Source organism: Pristiophorus japonicus, chromosome 7 (assembly GCF_044704955.1).
Source record: "Pristiophorus japonicus isolate sPriJap1 chromosome 7, sPriJap1.hap1, whole genome shotgun sequence".
Lineage (NCBI taxonomy): Eukaryota > Metazoa > Chordata > Chondrichthyes > Pristiophoridae > Pristiophorus > Pristiophorus japonicus.
This window is the reverse complement of record NC_091983.1, coordinates 138,452,812-138,475,349: the sequence shown is the minus strand read 5'-3', so window position 1 is coordinate 138,475,349 and position 22,538 is coordinate 138,452,812. Positions and strand designations below refer to the sequence as shown.

At 41.9% G+C, this 22,538-nt stretch overlaps 2 protein-coding genes across 10 annotated transcripts in view; one reads left to right on the top strand and one right to left on the bottom strand.

Moving 5' to 3' along the window:
• kpna5 (karyopherin alpha 5 (importin alpha 6)) overlaps positions 1-18,861 on the bottom strand; it is a 32,851-nt gene extending 13,990 nt beyond the window's left edge. For 2 of the 4 annotated variants that reach the window (XM_070885352.1, XM_070885354.1), the window contains exons 1-10: positions 18,407-18,502; positions 15,415-15,545; positions 15,217-15,321; positions 15,038-15,137; positions 9,605-9,699; positions 5,578-5,709; positions 4,821-4,909; positions 2,927-3,026; positions 2,397-2,560; positions 1,782-1,860 (exon numbers count right to left, since the gene is read on the bottom strand). In XM_070885352.1, the coding sequence (XP_070741453.1) occupies positions 1,782-1,860; positions 2,397-2,560; positions 2,927-3,026; positions 4,821-4,909; positions 5,578-5,709; positions 9,605-9,699; positions 15,038-15,137; positions 15,217-15,321; positions 15,415-15,543 (993 nt within the window). In that variant the 5' untranslated portion in view covers positions 15,544-15,545; positions 18,407-18,502. Of the gene's footprint in view, positions 1-1,781; positions 1,861-2,392; positions 2,561-2,926; positions 3,027-4,820; positions 4,910-5,577; positions 5,710-9,604; positions 9,700-15,037; positions 15,138-15,216; positions 15,322-15,414; positions 15,546-18,406; positions 18,503-18,775 lie in introns of those variants that run through there. The other 2 variants (XM_070885353.1, XM_070885355.1) reach the window with 2 other exon arrangements.
• A 24-nt stretch (positions 18,862-18,885) lies between these two features.
• Positions 18,886-22,538, top strand: part of zufsp (zinc finger containing ubiquitin peptidase 1) — a 64,933-nt gene continuing 61,280 nt past the window's right edge. For 4 of the 6 annotated variants that reach the window (XM_070885349.1, XM_070885345.1, XM_070885343.1 and 1 more), the window contains exon 1: positions 18,887-19,101. The gene's annotated coding sequence lies outside the window, so the exon portion shown is untranslated. Of the gene's footprint in view, positions 19,102-22,538 lie in introns of all 6 variants that reach the window. The other 2 variants (XM_070885351.1, XM_070885350.1) reach the window with 1 other exon arrangement.

The window sequence follows — 22,538 nt, the reverse complement described above, 5'->3', positions numbered from 1 at the left end:
ATATTGGGGATGGGGGAGGAAAACATCCTCAGAATTTGCCATTTGCTAACTTCAAATGTAAAAACAAGTTATATAGGGCCCAAGTTTCCACATGATTTGCACCTGATTTTTAGAAGCAACTGGTGGAGAACGGACTATCTTAGAAATCGCAATTCTCCACATTTTTTTTTCTGCAGTTCCAGTCAGGTAGAACAGTTCTACTTTGGAACAGAATTTTTTCTTCAAAAGGGGGCGTGTCCGGCCACTGACGCCTGATTTCAAAGTTTCCACAGTGAAAACGTACTCCAAACTAAGTTAGAATGGAGCAAGTGAAGATTTTTGTAGAACTGAAAAAACCTGTTCTACACATTAAAAAATCAGGCGCAGGTTACAAATTAGGCGTCCAGAACGAGGTGGGGGGGAGGGGAACTCATTAAATTCTACAATAAATCCTTATTTATACTTCTACAAATATTATACAAATAAATCCAACCTGAATAAACATTTATAAGCAAAGAAAAGATTAAATAAACCATCTTCCTACCTGTGTGAAAGTGCTTCAGGCACGGAGAATGCTGCAGTCAGCCTGAGGCGCCCGTTCTTCCCGCCGGGGGGGGGGGAAAGAGGAGGCGTCCGTTCTTTCCCGCAAGGGGGGGGGGGGGGGGGGAGGCGCCCGTTCTTCCCGCAGGGGGGAGGAGGAGGAGACAGTGAGAAGGCTGCAAGTGCTGATGGCAATGTGCTTTTATCAAAAAAATGTTCAAAAATAAACAGCTACAAAGAACTACAAAAATAGCCGAGTGCCAATGTTTTTTTCACACTGAGCATGCGCGAACGCTCCAACGCGCAGCGTTGCTGGCAGGAAAAAAACTAATTTAAATAGTATCCGCCCCCTCCCACTTACAAAATCGGCGCGAGTGTAGGCTCCGCCCCCCTGGGCGCCACGCCAGGCAGACAAGGAGCTGCAGAACGCTCCAGAATCGCGAGGTTTTTTTTAGGTGCGAAAAACAGGCGCCCAGCTCGGAGGGGCGCCCGTTTTTTATCGTGTGGAATCTTGGGCCCATAGTGCCTCATCGTGTCTCTTAATCATCCCAAAGCACCTCTTATGCAATAAATTACTTTGAAGTGGAGTTATTTGCAAAATTATGAGTTATTTGGGAAATTAGGCAGCACACAAAGATTCCACAAAAAAATTGAGATGAATGATCATTTAATCTATTTAAATGATGTTGGTTGAGAAATAAAATATTGACCAGATCACCAGGATAAATGCCTACTCTTGGGATCTTTAACGTTCCCCTAAAACAGAACAGGCAGATAGAGCCTTGGTTTAACATCTCAACTGAAGCAAGATGCAACAGAACTCTCAATACGAACCTGAAATATCAGCCTAGATTATGTGCTTAGGTCCTGGATGGAGCTTGAACCAATGACATTTTGACTCAAGTCAGAGTGTTTTAAACGGAGTCAAAATGACACTTATAACTCCAAACCAAAAAAAAATGTAATTGAATAATATAAATTTTGGGGCAGGTCAAAGAGAGTATAGTTAACTTGTACAGACAATCGGGAGATTACTTCAAAATATTTGGCTCAGTTGATTTCAAGACCAAAGTGCAAAAAAGCCATATGCCGTCATGGAAAGCAATGTGTTTCAGCACTAGATTCACTTATAGTAATTTATGCACAAACAGAAATTGCAGTTGTGTTGGATGAAAAGATGAAAACAGTAAGTCTCACAAAGCTGGAGGGCAGAATTTGAAAAATGTGTTAAAACTCTATACTGTGCACAACTCTGCTCTTACCTGTGTCTGGATGTCATCTCCAGTAACTATGTTTCCTACAGCTCTCAGTGCAGGAGATACAACCTTATAGTCATTATGCCTATTAAAGAAATGCAGGACAAATTAGCGCAACACTCTCCTCCACATTTGAAAGCAAAATCTCTACAAATTGTTAAATACTATTGTTCAGCAAGAGCAGATATACAGAATAGATGCGACGATTAAAAACTTAAAACCTAAATAAAATAATTTTATTTAAGACAATAACTTTCAGTGCCAAATCAGATGCACTTTTTAATCTGAAACTATATAAAACAGACATGAGTTGCACAAAATCAACAGCAATGTATTTTGGGATTATGCACACAGATTAGTTCCGACTAAGTAGTATTACTTCCTACTTCAGGAACCTGCCAATACATTATAACTAGTACACCCGGGAGGCCGGCGGGAGAGAAAGAGAAGAGACTCACATTCCACAATTCTGTCCATTTTTCTGTGAAAACCATAAATCAATGGTCTTATGATTTAAATAAAATTGCTTTTGAGACAGAAAAATAACTCCTATCACAAGGTTAAGGCAATACTTGTTTAGCAAACTTATTAAAAGCCAGGAAAGAAAATCCAAATGCTTACATCAAAAGCTCCACTAGTCGCCTGCAAACTCCAGAATCAATAACTATTTGTATTTTCTCATTGGGTCCATCGGAAAGATAAGAAAGGGCCCAGCAGGCATCAGCCAAGACATCAGGATCACTGCTAAATAATAGTCTTGACAATACGTTCAAGCAGGGCGACACCTAAAACAGGGCAATACAAACGGTCGTAAGATTTATAGTGATTATGTCACTGCACAATGGAAAGTTTTACATAGGGTTCAGGATTGTTGGAAGGGTATTGAAGAAGACAATTCTGAAGACAGATTGAGATTACTCCAACCAATATGGATGTTGAGTGTCCCACCTCTAGAATAGATGATGGGCTGCTGAAGGCATAAACTGGTAATTATTTGATCAATAGAAATAGAAATGCTGATTGGGATAAAATTTAAAATAAAAAAAGTTTCATTCTTAGCTTTGCATGGACTTCCAACACTGAAAATGTTATGAGGAATAGACAATGTTTTTTTTTATTTTAAAAATAATTGACGAAGGTTTAAACTATACCTTTTCAAAATCTGGGGGTGGATTCTTTCCCCTGCACAAGTTGGACAAAGCCCACACAGCATTTCTAGTTGTAGTAAGTCGGTTGGACTTGGTTAATAACCTAGAGTTTGAAAAGAAAATTGTCTGTATTAAAAAGAAAGCGCTTTGAGGAACCAATACCATTTTGCAATCTTAATTATGGAACCACAGCTATAAAATTTATCAAAATAAAACAGATTTATTCAAAATGGCTTTGATGACAATGGTTCTGGTAACACCTCCGATGTGTTTTTGCTTTCAAAATAAAATGTTAGATTACTTGTGCAACAACAGATTTAGGAAAAGTAATCTAACATTCTTCATTTGTTCAGCCTCTACACAGAAAGCTGTACAGCATCTATGGTGTGATCCAAGATCCCACACCTTGAAACCAGCTTGGAGCACAACAGCGCCAAAGTCTTTAACACAGATATAGCAAATCAAATCAGTAATATATTTATGTAAAGCATGGAAACAGTTCCAGCGTCACAAGAGGAACCCTTAATATGTTGGCACAAGTGTGCACTGTACAGTTAGAGTGAGTCTTAATTTTCTTTGCCAGCTGCTATCTTAGGAAGGGAAGGAATAAAGGAAAGAAAAGACTTGCATTTATAGTGTCTTTTACAACCACCAGACATTCCAAAGTACTTTACAGCCAATTAAATACTTTTTGAAGTGCAGTCACTATTGTAATGTAGGATAGGGGCAGTTTAAGCATGCAGTGGCTATAAAAAGACAATCAAAAGGTGATGCAAAGAACAAGTGGTGATTGGGGAAGTTGATGGGAGTCAAGCATAAAATGCGGTAGCCAATTTACACACAGCAAGCTCCCCCCCAAACAGCAACATGATTATGACCCAAAAATTGTTTGATATATATATATATATTTTTTTTTTTAAGTGATGTGGATTGAGGGGTAAATATTGGCTCAGACACCTAATGCAAAACTTCCTCTCAGATTAAATGGGTTGGGTACAGTGCAGGATTGGATACATTTTACTTGGTCTGTGGAAGGAAATGGCTTGATGAATGAAATGGCTTTTCTCATTCCATGCTTACATTGGCATAAAACACTAATGCTCTGCACACATCTATTAAAATCAATGGCTCATAAAATGCTTCTGCATTTCTAGTCTCTTCCTTCTAGGAGGAGCTGAGCCTGGCCACTAGCAATTGAAATTTATGGCAGATGAGGAATCAGGCCCACCCCTGCCATATCACACCCAGACAGTCTGAGTACCACTGGCCTTAAAAAGGTCCTTACTGCACATTAATCTGATGTCTTGCTTTTTGTCCCAGACCTTGTTTGTATGTAGCCTTGATGAGTGAGGCCACTGCTCAAGTCTAATCTCATTTCCCCGTATCGAGAACGAAGATGCTACAATAGGCTAGTTTCCTGACCCCTCAAAGACATCGACAAAGCTAAAGTCAGGAATGTGACCTGTGTTTGGACAGGTGCAGTTGCAATACTCAAGAAGCTCGACACTATCCATGACAGAGCAGATTGCTTTATCAGCGCCATTGGATTCCGTATCCAATCACTCCATTGCTACTGCTCTGCACCTCTCCCCCATGTGACCTCTACGCCAAAAAGGACAAGAACAGCAATAACCTGAGAACACCATCACCTCCAAGTTCCCTCCCAAGTCACACAGCATCCTGAATGGGAAATTTATTGGCAATCCTTCATTATCACTGGGTTGATAGCCTGAAATTCCCTACTTAACACCAGCAGTGGCTCAGGGGCAAGGCCCACCACCACCTTCTCTTGTCAACTAGCGACAGTCGCTAAATGCGATTTTGCCAGCAGTGCCCACAGCGAGAACAAAAAAAACAACCGTGTCCATTTTTTGTTAGTTAACTGCCATAAACTTACTGTAAGAGAGGCGGAAGAATTGCACAGTTTAATACAAAGTCTCTGCATTCAGCATTGTCACCTGCAATGTTGCCCAGTGCCCAGACTGCCTGGAAGACAATACAATAATCAAAACTAATGAAAAGATATGCTCACTTAAAAAAAAGTTATATAGGTGCAGCGTCGAGAATCCGGAACCCTCAGGACCGAGGCCATACCGGGCTTTCAATTGTCTTTCTGACATCACGAATCTGGAAACATCCGAGCCCAGGTTTGGGTATTTACAGATTTCGGAATGTCAGAAAGGAGGGAGGGGTGATAGAGTCCCCGCCGAGGAGCATTTCGGGCCATCCGGGGCACATCGATGAGGTCGTCGGGTGGGACCCCACCAAGGTTTTTGCCCGAGCCGAGGTAGGTAGGTAGGTAGGTAGGTAGGTGGGGGGGCGGGCCGACGTAGGTAGGGGAGGGGGTGTCGGTCGGGCCGCCAGAGGTCAGGGGGTGGTCGGTCGGTCGGGCTGGTGGTGGAAGTCGGTCGGGCAGCTGAGTCTGGATTTTGAAAAATTTTCCAGTTTCTGGCGACCCCGCCGCGGATAGTCCCGGTGTCCGGATCATTCCGGAACTCCGGATTTTGGACGTCGCACCTGTACATTATAAATGTGGATTTGTGTGTTTGAGGTGAAAAAAGGACCAATACTACTTGATTATTAAAAAATGATCTGGATATAAAAAATATGTATAGTAATTAAATAACAACATATAGATAGATGAAAGGGGATACCTGTTCTTGTACATCCTCGTATTCGGAGTTAAGTAGCTCAATGAAGATAGGAACAGCATCAGCTTCTATAACTACTTTAGTATGGAGAAATGTTCCAGAAGCTATGTTTGTTAAAGCCCATGCCGCCTCAAACTGCAGATATAAAATAGCACAAAAGTTAATAATCTAATGAATTACTATTGTTCTTTGGCCATTATATGAAGCATTAAAAAAGGCACCAGTTTTAGTTTGCTATTCTTACACATATATTTTCTATGTTCACGATAAGACAAACATTTCATTCTAATTATTTGTAACAGACTATCAACTTTTCACTGTAAATTATAGAATATTAAATAATCTGCTGCATGGAAACTCAATACAATTCTTGAGTGTGCTTTAATGAGGCTGGAGTTGTAAGGTGCAAAACTGTTTTTTGGGCTGGCTGCATAAAGGCCAAATTTAAAAATGAATCAAAGGAAAATCCAAAAGTCAGTGCAATACAATTTGGGAGAACGTGTGTAGCTAGGCCTGGGAATGAAAAGGCACTTATAAAAAGGCCTGTAACAAAAATATTTGTAATTGTTAATCTTACGATCTGAGTAGCCATAGGAAACCATCTGATTTTTACAATGATACATCCATAGAAGTGAAATTCTCTGGGAGGGGTGTGGGGGAGAAGAGAGATCGTGGTGTGGGGGAGAGATTGCATGATGGGGGTGGGGGGGGTTGGTGAGCGATGAGAGGCTAATAAAATGTTTAGTATAGTTCATTAATAAATGAGTAAATAAGACTTTATTCGACCATTTATAAAATAAGATCACTGTACTGAACATGTACAATTTCCAGACTCAGTGGTTATATTGCTATTCAAACTGCATTATTGGTTAACACTAGAAAATATTAGAAAACCAATCCATTAAAAAATACATCAAACTGTGGAGAACTATAAAGATCTGTGTAATATCAAACATGCCACACTTCTGTGCATCAATTATACCTGTCAGCTCTGAGTCCAGACCATCCACTTAAAGCATCTTCTCCAGGATGGCACACAGTTCCGGCAGTATGTCATGAAACTTGCATTTTTGGGCAGTATGTGGGCCGTTCTACACGGGCGGGCAGTGTGCAGACTGCCCGGTGTTATGTCAATCATGAATCTACCGCCGAGTAGTATGTCGCCGGTAGGTACCTGTTTTTTGATGAAACAGGTATTTCTCGGCAATAAGCAGGCGGTATGTCAATTAATTTCGGGCCCAAAGGGATAGAGTTTGTTGAGGATGTCTAGTTAGGGAGTATTGTAAACTGTAAGAATACAGGAGGGCACAGATGAATTAGTATAGGAGAAAAATAAGTGGCAGGTGTAGCTCAATGCCGAGAAATGTGAAGTCATATATTTTGGAGAAACAGAAGTGATGGGAAGCAAATGCTAAATGGTTAAGTTTCTTAAAAGTGGAGGAACAGAGATCCAAGGATGCAGACACATAGATCCTTAAAAGCTGGAAGTGCAGGTAGAAGAAGCCATTAAATGAATGCAAATGGGATTCTAGGGTTTAGCCAGAAACATTGAATATAAAAGCAAGAAAGGGATGTTGAATTTGTACAAGACATCAGTTAGGCTAGTTGAAATTTGCGTAGTTATGGGCACCGCATTACTCCCCCAGACATGTGTTAGAATAGGGAAAGATAAGATGACTAGGGAACTCAACACATGGCTAAGGAGTTGAGTCAGGGAAGAATAGATCGTTTTATCGAGTTTGGGCGAGAATGGGAGACGAAGCTAACCTGGATAATTACAAGCCATTTAATTTACGATGTGACTATTTGTACTAACAATTTTCTTGTCCTGTTCCTGTGTCGTCCTCTGGACTCCGCGCGCCACCCCCTCCCCCGCCCGAAACCGGAACCGGGGCTCCACAATTGGCCACGTTCATTCTGACCACATTGCCCAATGGAGCCTCAAGCCACTGAGCCTCCTACCGCCAAGCCACAAACCCAGCGCCCCCTGCAGAGCCAGTCGCCGAGTCCCCCCACTGAGCTGCAAAGCCCTGAACCCCGGGGGGAGGGAAAGAGGGAGGGGAAGAGGGAGACACTGTCACTATTCACTTCATATCCAATAAACCTGTTAACAATCCACACACAATGCCCCATCTATGACAGCACTTGTGCTGGGGTAAGGGACTTTGGCTGGGGGAGGGATGTGTCTCCTCTGTGTTCGTGATGTGTCCTTTCTGACTTAAGTCAAAATGGATCATGTTACAATGTACAAGGTTCGGCTGGGTGGTTCCATTTACACATTCCAGAGAAACTTCAGGGTGTGGCTTATCCTCCAAGGGGACCAATCAGCAATAGGTCAGGTGATAATGGAGAGCCAATTAGAGAAACAGCTGCCATTCAGTTAGTACAAAAACACATCCTTTAATTTAACATGTTATATGGAAAATTTTGGAATTTATTAAAAATTAAATGACTAAATATGTAGATGAACAGAAAATAATTCTAAGCAGCCAACGCAGATGTCAGAAGGGAAAATTGCACTTGACAAACCCGAGGGTTGATTGAGGTGACAAATATGGCGGATGGAGGGGGGAAATGCAGAAGACGTGGTGGACGTGGACTTTCATAAAGCCTTTGAAAAGATAAAATTGGTATGGGAAATAGGGGAGTCAGCAAATTGGAATAAACAACCTCCTTCCCTTCCATGCATTGTCACTTCCAAAGTTCTGCAAGGATCTATAATTTGACCCCTACTCTTTCTCATGTCTAATTTCCCTACATGACATCATCGATAGGCACAGGGTAATTTTCCACATGTATGCTGATGACACCCAGCAGTACTTCTCAACCTCTATGTAGTCAGACTGCATGTCTAACATTTGGCCGAGATAAATCATAACTTCCTCCAACTCAACATTGGGAATGCTGAACTAGTCAATTAGGAACCTGTCATATTGGTTGACCATGAGGTGAGCTTTAAGTCCATATCCTTTCCATCTCTGCAATATTATCCACCCTCACCCCAAAATCTTTATACATCCATGGTAGCTCCAGACATGACTTTTCTAATGCTTTTACTGCTAACCTCCCATCCTCCATAACTCGAACTTGTTTAAAACTGACGCACACCTCTTGTCTCACACATGACAATCTTTAAATTCCTCATGGCCCCACCCAATCTGCAATTTTATCTGGCCCTATATCTGCCCTGAACACTCCATTCCTCTGATTCCAGTCTTTTGTGCAGTCCCCACTTCCTTCACCCCATGATTACAAAGCTTTCAGCTGCCTGGGTCCTTCCTTTCCTCAAACCTCCACATTTCCAACTCTCCTTTTCAAAACTCATCTTTATGTCCAAGCTTTAGGTCCCACTCTAATCTCTGCCTTCTTGGCTTGGCATCTGTTTTAACTACACCGATCTGTGAAACGCTGTATGACTTTTTAAAAAATGTTAAAGGTGCTTTACAAATGAAAGTTGTTTTCTTTATACTACTCCCTCCAAGCTCAAGCTATATTTCCAAATTCAATAGAGTGCGACCCCTGCTTGCAATACAACTGCTGCAGAGCAGCTCTCAATTCAATTGTATGCATGCTTAGTTCAGCAGCACAACTATTTTGTGGGTGGTCACTTTTCAGCTGAATGTCGACCACATATATTTAGATTTGCTCAATAGGATCGGTGAACGGACATGATTTCAAGGAGCTATTTAGATTACTCTCAATAGTACACAGTCTTGAAGTAGAGCTGAGCAGTGAGTTTCTTCAACATTTTCAATTGCAGTATATGGACAAGGGGTTACATGGATCTGATCATTTTCATGCAAACATACTTGTTTCTGTGCAAGCAATTCATAAGACAGTTGAAGCATGTAGCTGGTCCTATATTTTAAACACACATTTCCAGCAAGGCACACTAAATTTGCAATGCCTGTTGTAAAATAACAAATGTGTTCTCCTGTAACAGACACAAATAGTTGCATTAAGGTTGCCACATAATGCAATGTCCTGAGATTAACTAGTAAAACATAGAATCATTTTTTTTTAAACTCACTTGGAGAGTAAAATTCTCATTCCTCTTCAGAAACTCCACAAATCTCGGTACAATACCAGGTGTATTTATGACCTCATCTATGGGAGGATTAGGTTCTGGAAGAGGACAAATTATAAAAAGGTCAAAATGTAAAATCCTACAATGCCACCTTTCCAAAACTAAATAGCATCTTTCCACAATTCCAATCATCCTGTTTTATGATACAGATCACAATAAAATTAAATCAAATATTTCAGTAAAATATGTAACTTTATTTGTAGGAAACTGAACTCATTCTTACGATCTTGAAACATCAATTTTATTTTTAAAGCACAAGACAGAATCATGTGGACAACTTGGATATACAAATCATCAATACTTTAGCAGGCACAAAAATTCAGTCACTTATCGACGTCAGTCAGGCCAGCTAAATGATAATCTACACTAAGCTATTCACAGCAGGCAACGAAAGCTGAAACATTGACCAACTGAAATAGGGATTATCCTAATTACTCTGATTTTTGATTGACAAAAAAAGCCCTTGTGGCCATTATAAGTGATGAAACAGCAATCTCATTGAATTGGTGCAGGTAAGGAGACAATGCAATGACTCTTTTAAAAAAAAACGAATCTACACAAGACACAATTCATTGTTAAGAGTGGGTTAGGGTTTCATTGCTAAGTTTAGGATTAGATGGATTCTGCAAGGTAATTTCAGCACAATCTATGGGAGAACTGGCCACAGTTACTGTTCAGAATGTAGCATCCTCTAGTAATCAAGAGCTCTATTGCCAATATCCTTGTAACTGGGTTCAGCACAATTAGTTATACTTTTATTTGTGGACTCACCTATATTGATTGGCTAAGGAACAGTTTAAAAGTTATTTTTGTTTCAAAGTCTTTTGGGAAACCAAAGCAATTCTCAAATCCTCACAGGAGGAAGGACGCAAACTTCTTCCTTGCAACTCCTATTGATACGGTTTACATGCTGGAAAATTTTGCAAATTGCACATGCTCAGAATGCAGTAATGATTGAAATTTCTTTGTGTGGGTTTAAAATATCCAGTCTAAGCTCAGGCTTTGAGGCAGACAGACAAATTCAATTGACAAATGTAATAATTGTGATTTTTTTTTTAAATTATAAGTGTGTTTAAAACACACTTATTTTGGAAATTAAAAATGAAGAAAAAAAATGGTGCATGAACAAATTTTCCCAAAGGAAGGAAAGATGGGACATACAAAGCTAGTGCTCCATGGATGACAAAGGAAATAGAGGTTAAAATAAAACAGAAAAAAGGTTTATGACAAATGTCAGGTACAGATTACAGTAGAAAACCAGACAGAATACAGAGTGCAGGGGGAAATCATAAAAGGATACAAGGGAAAAGAGCACATGAGAAAAAGTTAGCAGGTAACATAAAAGGTTACCTTATAAACATAAAACATAAAAAGATAGCAAAAAGAATGGTGGGGCCGATTAGAGGCAAAAAAGGAAATCTTATGGAGGCAGAGGGCCTGACTGAGGTACTGAGTGAGTACTTTGGATCGGTCTTCACAAAAGAAGATTAAGTTAATGTTGCAGATTAAGTTAATGTTGCAGTGGGGGGTGGGGGGGGGGGGGGGGAGGGAGAAGAGAAGTAGAGATATTTGATAGCATTATAAAAAAGTGCTAAATAGGTTGGCATCATTCAAAGTTAACAAGTCAAATAGTGCAGATAGGTTGCAACCTAGGTTGCTGAAGGAAGCTAGGGTAGAGATAGCAGAAGCTCTGACCACAATCCTCCTTGTGTATGGGAGTGGTGGCAGAGGACTGCAAATGTTACACCCCTGTTCAAAAAAAAGGGCGAGGGATAAGCTTGGTAACTACAGGCCAATCAATGTGTCAGTGGTGAGAAATCTACTAGAGACCATCGTCAAGGAAAAATTAATTCTCACTTGGAGAAGCCTTGTTAAAGGCAAATCATGTCTGACTAATCTAATTGAGCTCTTTGATTTTAACGTCAGTGTTCTCACTCAGGCCAACATCCCAGCATCGAAGCATTGACCACACTCGACCAGCTCTGTTGGGCGGGCCACATCGCCTGCATTCCTGACACGAGACACCCAAAGCAAACGCTCTACTCGGAATTCATACACAGCAAGCGAGCCCCAAGTGGGCAGAGCAAACATTTCAAGGACACCCTCAAAGCCTCCTTGATAAAGTGCAACATCCCCACCGGCACCTGGGTATCCCTGGCCCAAGACTGCCCTAAGTGAAGGAAGAGCATCTGGGAGGGCGCTAAGCACCTGGAGTCTCGATTTCTGCATGTTCTCGGCGACAAGTACAGACGGAGGAAGGAGTGTGCGGCACAGACTCTCCACCCACCCTTTCCTTCAACCACTGTCTGTCCCACCTGTGACAGAGACTAATTCCCGTATTGGACTGTAGGCACCCAAGAACTCACTTTTAGAGTGGAAGCAAATCTTCCTCGATTTCGAGGAACTGCCTATGATGATGATCTCTTTGATGAAGTAATAGAGAGGGTTGAGAAAGGTAGTGCAGTAGATGTTGTATTTATGAACTTCCAAAAAGGCATTCGATAAAGTACCACATAACAGAATTATCAGGAAATTGAAGTATATGATATAGTGAAGAGACGGTGGTAACTGACTTAGGGATAGGAGGCAGAGAGTAATGGTGAACGGTTGACTGGAGAGAAGTCATCATCATCACAGACAGTCCCTCGAAATCGAGGAAGACTTGCTTCCACTCTTTTTTTTAAAAAAAAGTTCTTGGGTGACTGCACAGTCCAATACAGGAATTACAGTCTCTGTTACAGGTGGGACAGACAGTCGTTGAAGGAAAGGGTGGGTTGGATTGGTTTGCCACACGCTCCTTCCGCTTGGTTTCTGCATGCTCTCGGCAATAAGACTCGAGGTGCTCAGCGCCCTCTTGGATTCACTTCCTCCACTTAGGGCGGTCTCTGGCCAGGGACTCCCAGGTGTCGGTGGGGATGTTGCATTTTATCAAGGAGGCTTTGAGGGTGTCCTTGAAACGTTTCCTCTGCCCACCATGGGCTCGCATGCTATGTAGCAGTTCTGAGTAGATTGCTCGCTTTGGGAGTCTTGTATCAGGCATGCGAACAATGTGGCCCGCCCAGCAGAGCTGGTCAAGTGTGGTCAGTGCTTCGATGCTGGGGATGTTGGCCTGGTCGAGGACACTAACGTTGGTGCGACTGTCCTCCCAGGGGATTTGCAGGATCTTGCAGAGACATCGTTGGTGGTATTTCTCCAGCGATTTGAGGCGTCTATTGTATATGGAGCCACAGTGCGGATTTCGTCCTCTTCGGGGTACAACGGACCTGATTTTTGCAGCTCAACAGCTGCAAGAAAAATGCAAGGAACACCACCAACCCTTGTATATGGCCTTCTTTGACCTTACAAAAGGCGCTTGACACTCAACTTCGAGGGACTATGGAGCATCCTCCTCCCTTTCGGCTGCCCCCAAAAGTTCGTCACCATCCTCCACCTGCTCCACGACGACATGCAAGCCGCGATCCTGACCAACGGATCCATTACAGAACCAATCCATGTCCGGACCGGGGTCAAGCAGGGTTGCGTCATTGCGACAACCTTCTTCTCAATCTTCCTCGCTGCAATACTCCACCTCACACTCAACAAGCTCCCCGCTGGAGTGGAACTAAACTACAGAATCAGTGGAGGGAAGTATGCAGTGGGGTTCCCCCAGGGGTCACTTTTAGGACCATTGCTTTTTTTGTTACATATAAAAGACTTGGAGTTGGGTATAGGAAGTACAATTTTGAAGTTTGCGGATTATACAAAACTTGGTAATGTAGTATTTAGTAAGCAGGATAGCAGACTTCAGGAGGACGCAGACAGACTAGTGAAATGGGCAGGCACATGGCAGATACAATTTAATACGGGCAAGTGTAAACTGATGCACCTTGGGGGAAACAACATGGAGAGGCAGTATAATCTAATGGCACAATTTTGAGTGGGGGGGGGTTGCAAGAGTAGAAGCAACAGAGGTTGGGAAGATTCACAAATCCTTGAAAATGGTAGGGCAATTTGATAAAAGTACTGAAGAAAGTGTATGGAATACTTAATAAGGAAGTCATGCTAAGCCTTTACAAATCATTAGTTAAGCCTCAGCTGGAGTATAGTGTACATTTCTGGGCAACACACTTTAGGAAGGATGTCAAGGCCTCAGAGGGTACAGAGGACGTCTACCAGGCTGATACCAGGGATGACATGGAGAAATTGGAGAAGCTGAGATTGTTCTCCTTAGAGCAGAGATGGCGAAGGGAAGACCTAATAGACGCATTCAAAATTTATGAGGGGTTTTGATAGAGCAAGTATGAAGAAACTATTTCCTCTGGCAACTGAGTCGGTTACCAGAAGTCATAGATTTAAAATAATGGCCAAAAGAGCTGGAAGGGAAATGAGGGGAAACTATTTCACAGAGGGTTACGATGATCTAGAATACACTTTCTGGTAAGGTAATAAGAATCAGATTCCATAGGAACTTTCAATAGGCAATTGGATGTGTATTTGAAGAAAATTAATTTGCAGTGCTATGGGGATGAAGCTGGGGGGGTTGGGACTAAATTGGACAGCTCTTGGCACAGGCAGGACGGGCTGAATGGTCTCCATTCTGTGTTGTAAGATTTTATGATGGTTGAAGAAATCTGTTCCACAGCACCATCTAGCATGGAACTTCAGAGTTACAGCTGTCACATGAATAGGAAAATCCTATTAGCCCGGAAATATGTGGTCCTGATGACAGTGAACTGGCGGCATTCGCCATCATTTCGCCTTTGAAACGGACAGCAACTTCAGGATTTTGCATATGTGCAGCCTAACGCATAAATCCTGAAGTTGCAGTTTTTCATTCGCTGCTACTCTGCAGGCTGCGCCATTAACTTGCCTTTATTTCAATTACGCGTTGAAAAACACAAATTTCTCACCAGATATCGCGAGACCTTCGCCACTGACTGCTAATTACATGCAATTAAGGTGGTGACCAGGTAGGCATCAGATGAAGTCATTGTCATAACAAAAGGCTTCAATTTGTTACTGTCAAATTATAATTGTTAAACATCGACAGTTGTCAGACACCAAGAAAAGAATTAGGAAGCAGAGAAATTCATCATCCATTTTAGTAGGAAACACGTAGCAACAGAAAGAAAACAAATAAAAATTCATAAAACTTTTATATTTCAAATTCACATTAGGATTAAAATCCTCTTGATTTAAAGACTATTTTTCTCCAATATTTCTAGTCCAGTAACAAAATTGTGAGAATACCCAAGATGTTTGATTTCAAAGATTGCAATTACTAGAAATGTGTTAATTAACAAAACAGACATCCCTCTGTTTTTGTTAAGAGGACTATAACCCAATTAGCCTTTTAAAGGCCACAATACTGCAAAAATGAAAGTGAGGGGTTCTCACCTTTTGAAAGCAATTTCCGAAACTTTTGTGTGGCTGCAAGCTGCTGATCAGGATCTTCTGCAAATATCATTTGTACCATTTCCACTGTGATTACACCTTCCTACATTTAAGAACATTAACACTTCAGTAGTTTGAAGTGATGTTAAATACACAAAAACATTCTTAATCCCCCTACTTACCCCTGGTATAGATACCACAGTGGAACTTATATCGGGGTCCTGAATGGGGCTTTCAAACATAGCTTCATCACCTCCAGGAACTGCCACATTTCTGCGTTTGAACAACTTGAATATGAACAGAAAAAAGTAAGCCATCAGATGAAATGTGTAGCCGAGTCTATTTATCAAAAAGTATTTTCAGAGCTATTACATACACACCTGCTCTTCTCTTTTCTGTTTTCGTAGTTGGATTCCCTCTTCCTCGCGTCGCCTTCGCATTTCCTGAGTGTTTAATGCTTTGTTCTTGTAGCTTCTCATTCTGTAGTTATCTTTTATTGGGCTTGCCATGTCTGTAATTAAATGTACCCAACATCATCACACAACGGTCAATGCAGTTATTGTTGCAAAAGCAGGAAAATCGCAACCAATGGTTTTCTCCCTCAAACACAAGGACAACCATACCTTCAAACTATGATTTAGCACAGCATTAAAAATTCAATTTTGAGATAACGGTATGAAATCTGCCTAGTCATAATTCTGAGGTATACTTTTTTGTAAATGTTCGAAATCACTTCTAATAGAAATACACTAAAGATGCAAACATTCCCTTCACAAGTTTGTTAACAAACCAAATCATTCAAAATGCATTTGAATTTCTTTATGCAAAGCATTTTTTCAGTAAATTAAGTTTCTAATTCCCAAGGGTTTAAACAAAATACTGAAAAAATACATATTTCACAAAAATATGCTTTTTTGCATTGAATTCTCTTGTGTATTTTAATACTTTAAGTATCTCTCCCTCCCTCCCAGATCAAAGCCTCTCAAAAGTTTGGCCTGGACTAGATTTTTTATTTAACCTCATAGTTGGAGAAAGTTTTCAGCGACATTGGTGCATTCTGGCCATTTGCCTTATCCCTGCAAGCAATCATCAAGCAAAAGCATGATACTGGAGTTGCTTTGGTTTTTCCAAGACATTAAAATAAATTGAATACTCAAAAGCGTTATTTCAGGCAATACTGTCATTTATCTACATTTATTAAAAATGCAGTTTTTCTTTATTGTGAACTGTTCAAACAACTAGAAACAGCAGCCCTTATGATCAATGATTTATTTTCCAAGTCAAAAAAAAAGATTGGTTATTTGCAGTTGACAATTTGTAGTTTTTTTTTTAAATCAATCCTGAAATCATTTAAAACCATATGAAACAATTAACTGTACTTTCAAGTATTTTTTCTTTATGGAAATTTAGTTATTGTATTACAAGACCATAAAAGTCAGCAAATTCACTATGAATGCATTAAATTTTCTATTCCTGTAGCATGCAAGGAGGACAAATCAAGAAAATGAGCATCACTGCCCATGATTTTCAAGAATATAAAAAGATAGAACCAGTTTACAATGGGGAAAGTGGTAAAGGTATAAAAGGGTAACAGATGGTTATTGGGGGGGGGGGGGCAGGGGGTGCTGAAAGAGCCAATAGGTGTGAAAATGCAGAGGATTTGCAGTCTTATTGTTTGAACAGACCCTGCTGAAGTTTGGGACCCCTTCTCCTGGGCCCTGCTCCCACAAGGCTGTTAGATGCTGCTCCCCCAATACTGCCAGATTAGACTCGTGCTTTGTAACTCCTTTTCTGGTCCTGTTGGAAGGCTTTCTGCACCCAACTCTCAGATCCCTGAATGCCACCCAGTGTTCACAAACTCCTAGATGCCATTCCAATGATCGCTGAAAGCAATGACCCCAAACTTTCAGATCCTTCACAATAATAACTCATTCCAAATCCCTTCTATTGATCTTAGTGATCCCAGTACTTCCCCCTCTTCAGTGTATCCAGAACTCTGTGACTCTCCTTCAAGTGCCCCCAGACCCAGAGAGCCCCATCAAAATAGTGCTAAACTCAGACCACATTTTAATACTGCCAGACTCCCCTTCCTAGTGCTTTCTGGACTACCCCCAATGATGTCAGGGTTTTTGTTAACACAACACCCCTATTCTGAAAATCCCCCGACTCACAAGTAACTTCAAGGGATACAAACAGAGAAAAAGCATTTCATCCTGAGTTCGTTCTGTAATTTTCTAACTCAAACTCAATGTCAAGACTGAAAAACCTTGTCTAATAGATGATTCAACATATCTATCAGCCTTTATGAAGAGATGCCAGTGGTGTTTTGCACTCAGCATAATGTACTCAAGACAACAGATAAAAGAACTCTGTGCTCCAATTCAACGTCAGAGTTCTGACAGGCAAAGGCAGCATCAATTCAATGAATGACAGCATTACAGCTCAAGCTTCCATTACTATACATATTTTGTTACTCCAAACCAGACAATCTCATGTCCTTTAATTCCACAAAGACCATTAAGGTTTTTATTCCAACTACCGCATATTCTTATAGCCCCATTCTTAGTCCTTTATCAACATTATTGGCCCCTCTTCTGACTTCAGCTTATACTCCTGCATCTCCCCCACTCAAAGCTATCTGAATAAACTCAACTTCCTTTTTAAATGTGAAATACTTTGTTTTCTTCCCTTAAACACTATTCTAGTATACCTTACACACTCCTGGGCAGGCAAGAGAACTATCTAACTTGGCTCCTAACTTCCACTCCTTCCCATAGTCTATCTGATTTTTCCCTTCCACAACTTCCCCATCTCTGGGAACAGGCTAGTATCTACTACAAGGCCACTGACTCCCAGACCTTGGTTATACTTGCCTGACCCACTGAGTGTTATCAACATTGTCTGCTTGGACCTATTCAAAAAAACATCCAATAATCTTTCCCTCTAATCACAGCTTGTATGAGCTGAATTCCACCAATAATGTGGATAGAATATCAGAGTGTGGGCCGAAAGACAATCATCAGAAGGGAGAGAAGGCCGACCCAAACACCTGGGCCGCGCACACCCACAGGATGCCGGGGGTCGGAGCATATCACGCACTGGTGGAGGAGGCTCCGGGAGCGACCCTGCGCCCAACCCACACACCCACTCGGGATCAGAGTGAGGGGAAACCCGCCGCACCCAGAGCCCTGCCCAAAAGGTCCGCTCATTAAACACCCAGACCGGGCAGCGGCACGCACTCCCCGAGCGGCCTACCACAGCCGGCCGTGGATTTAGCGCCTCCGCCCCGTGCCGCCCGCCGGGTCGAGTGATGGATGGCGGGGGGGGGGTCAGTGTCGGTGTCGGTGTCGGGCGCGACGCGGGTGGGCCCACCTGAAGCCGTGGTCCTGGGCTGCGGGCAGCTGCGCGCGCACCAACCGTTGCAGCCGCGCGGACAATATGGCGCGAGCGAGTGCTCTCCCGGCAGGCGTTGCGCCACCAGCCCAGTCTGTGCGCCTGCGCCACCGCCTACCTGTCAATAACATTGGCCAATTACTTAACAACTTGTATTTATATAACCGCTCCCCCCCAACCAAAAAAACAACGTTCCTGTCCCCTACTTTAATATATTCGGAATATCGTACTTTTAATTGTTTTTAAAGAAATGCGATTCAGCGTAATAATAATACATTTTATTTATATAGCGCCTTTAACGTTGTTGTAAAGTGTATGCTAATTTGTCCCAATTTTTGTAATTCTCACATTGACGAACTCTTTGCCGGACGTGTTGGGTTTGTGAGGAGGAGGAGTCGTTACGCTGCAACGCATTGTACCACCGGCCGGGATTACCAGTGTGCACATGCGCACTAGAGAAAGAGAGGGGATCCGGGGGGCTGTTGGAGCGGATGGAATTCGATGAGACACCGGAAGTAGCGGTTGTCTGCCAGTCAGTCCCAGCTCTGACGGTGCAAGTTATGAATGCTGTGGGGCTGTGGACACGGCTGAGAATAGTCACAGATCAGAAATCACTGTCTTTGAGGACACCAGGGCGGCCGACACTGTGGCCTCCAGTCGACAGGGCTGAGGCGGTGAGTTCTCCTTCTCTCTCTGTCATCTGCGCCAGGTCGAGCTTTCAAAGTATTCCCTCTTCAGAATTGTAAGCTGCTCACTGAGTGAGAGGGAGCAGCAGGGACGGTTTAGGGATGGGCATTTTCAATATTTGAAGGTTAACAAGTAATGGCACCAAATTCTGAATAGTAGTTTAGGCCACGAATGAAAAGATGAGAGGGAATCAGAGGGTCAAAGAGAGGTCGAGAAAAAAGAAACAGACAAAACATAACAGTAAAAACAAAACCAGTACTACAATAGCAAGGCGACTGTCAGAGATACAATGAGAACATTAAAAATTGCAAGTCAGCTCGAAACTGAAGATGAGCACAACATAGAAAAACTTAGATTTATATAGCACTTTTCATGACCACAGGACGTCTCAAAGCGCTTTACAGCCAATTAAGTACTTTTGGAGTGTAGCTACTGTTATAATGTAGGCCACATTGTCCACAAGCCTGACACAAAACTCCCAAATCAAGCGCTCTACTCGGAACTCATACACAGCAAGCGATCCCCAGGTGGGCAGAGGAAACGTTTCAAGGACACCCTCAAATCCTCCTTGATAAAGTGCAACATCCCCACCGACACCTGGGAGAGTCTGGCCAAAAAGACCGTCCTAACTGGAGGAAGATCATCCGGGAGGCCGCTGAGCACCTCGAGTCTTGTCGCAGAGAGCATGCAGAAAACAAGCGCAGGCAGTGGAAGGAGTATGTGGCAAATCAGACTCCCCACTCACCCTTTCCTTCAACAACTGTCTGTCCCACCTGTGACGGAGACTGGCATTTCCATATTGGACTGTGCAGTCACCTGAGAACTCACTTTTAGAGTGGAAGCAAGTCTTCTTCAATTTCGAGGGACTGCCTATGATGATGAATGTAGGACATGCAGAAGCCAATTTGCGCACAAGCAAGCTCCCACAAACAGCAATGTGATAATGACCAGAATGTTTTTGTTATGCTGTTTGAGGGATAAATATTGGCCAGGACACTGGGGATAACTCCCCTGCTCCTCTTCGAAATAGTGCCTTGGGATCCACTTGAGAGAGCAGACGGGATCTCGATTTTACGTCTCATCCGAAAGACACTGCAGCGCTCCCCCAGTACTGCACTGGACTGTTGGCTTATATTTTTTATGCTCATTTTTTCCCTAGAGTGGGACTTGAACCCACAACCACCTGACACAGAGATGAGAGTGCTTCCCACTGAGCCACAGCTGACATTGTAATATCACTGTAAATAGGAGGGACTGGAGTGCATCATCATGCCCGGCAACCAAATTTTAATTTGATTTTATGTTTTTAAGTTAATTTGTTTTAATTGCCAGTGCTTTTAGTGTCCCCCTCCCCTTTTATAGGGGGCACTTGGAGAAAAATTCGATTCTGTGCCCAAAAAAAACCCAAAAAATTTTTTTAAAAAGGGCATTGTAAATGTTGGTGTTTCCCCCAGATCGGGGGGCACGGTTTAATGTTTTTTATATAAAAAAAATAGGAAATATTCTGAAAATGTATTTACAAAGGAAGACATGAGCCAGTGTACTATTCAAAAAGAGTCCAATGCAAAATTCAGTATTGAGAATTCAATAATCGACCAGCAGAAAGGGCCTGAAACAAATAAATCCCATGGGATAAGTGTTGAGAAAGAATAGCAAGACACTGGGGTGGTACTTGTAGTTTGGAAGACTAATGTAGTGCCTATAGACAGAAACTGACAACAGACCCCAACAACTGCAGACCTATTACTTCTATTTCAATTCCATGTAAAGCAATAGAATTGAATATCAGATGTAAACTTGAGAATCAGTACAACAATCTAGTTAATGGCAATCAACATAGGTTAGACAGAGAAACTCCTGCTTGACCCACCTCCTTGATTTATTTTAGGAAGTGATAACCCAGGTCAACTGTGGTAAATCCTACAATGCTGTATACTTAGATTTCCAAAAAGCACTTAAAGTTCCACACAAAAAAAGTTACTATTTAAGCTCAAAGCTGTGGAAATTCAGGGCAACAATTGGGCATGGATAAGACATAAAAGTAGAAAACAATGGGTGCTGGTTTGAGGGGTGGGAATACTGAGTTGGGTGTCCCAGAGTTCAGTGTTTCTAATTTGCATCAATGACTTGCATTCAGAAATTTGATGCAAATTGATAACATTTGTAGATGATACTAAGTTCAGTGCAACAGAATCAAAGGAGACAGGTCAAAATTTACAGAATGAGCTAAACAAGATATGTAAGTGTGTTGAACAATGGCATATGAAGTTTAATACAGGCAAATGTAAAGTGTTGTGTATAAATAAAATGGTGACACACATACTCTATGAATGGTGTTGCCAAAAAAAGGATGAAGTTGAAAGAGACCCAGGTGTGTTAGTAGTCAACATTTGCAACATATAAGATTCTGAGGAGGATTGACAGGGTAGATGCTGAGAGGTTGTTTCCCCTGGCTGGACTGTCTAGAACTAGGAGGCATAATCTCAGGAGAAGGGGTCAGTTCTTTACGATTGAGATGAGGAGGAATTTCTTCACTCACGGTTGTGGATTTTTGGAATTCTCCACCCAGAGGGCTGTGGATGCTGAAATCGTTGAGCATATCAAGGCTGTAATAGATGAATTTTTGGAGTCTAAGGAAATAAAGGAATATGGAGATTGGGCAGGAAAGTGAAGTTGAGATCGAAGATCAACCAGGATCTTATTGAATGGCAGAGCAGCTCGAGGGGCCGTATGGTCTACTCCTGCTCCTAATTCTTATGTTCAATCAATGTAGAGTAGCATTTAATAAAGCCAATAGAATGTTGAACGACATAGTGAAAACAAGTTAGTGGAAATCATGAGCAAACTGTACTGTCAGTACTGTGACCAGTATCAATTGGATAATTTAGTGTATTAGTACATAGAACCAATACATACCTAATCCAGTACACTTTAATGCAGTGTTAGTCTACTTTCTGTGTTATCCTATTAATTTACTCCTAGAACTACGTCAAAGGGTAGCATAACCTAAAATGCTCTCAAGTCTCATAGGACAAAATCTACAATTGTAGTGCTGGGTACTTTTTTTCACAGTTTTGAGTGAACATACTGTGAAAATGTAATTCTCTTTTTAATATAGACTTTACTAAAATTCGCACCTCACAAGTGCCAAGCAATGACTATCTCCAACAAATGAGAGTCGAACCACCTCCCCTTGATATGCAATGGCATTTCCATTGCCGAACCCCCCACCAACAACATCCTGGGGTTACCATTGACCAGAAACGTAACTGGAAAAGCCACATACCGGTAAATACTGTGACAACAAGAGTGGGTCAGAGGCTGGGTATTCTGCGGCTAGTGTCTCACCTCTGACTCCCCAAAGCCTTTCCACCATCTACAAGGCACGTCAGGAGTGTGATGAGTGCAGCTCCAACAACACTCA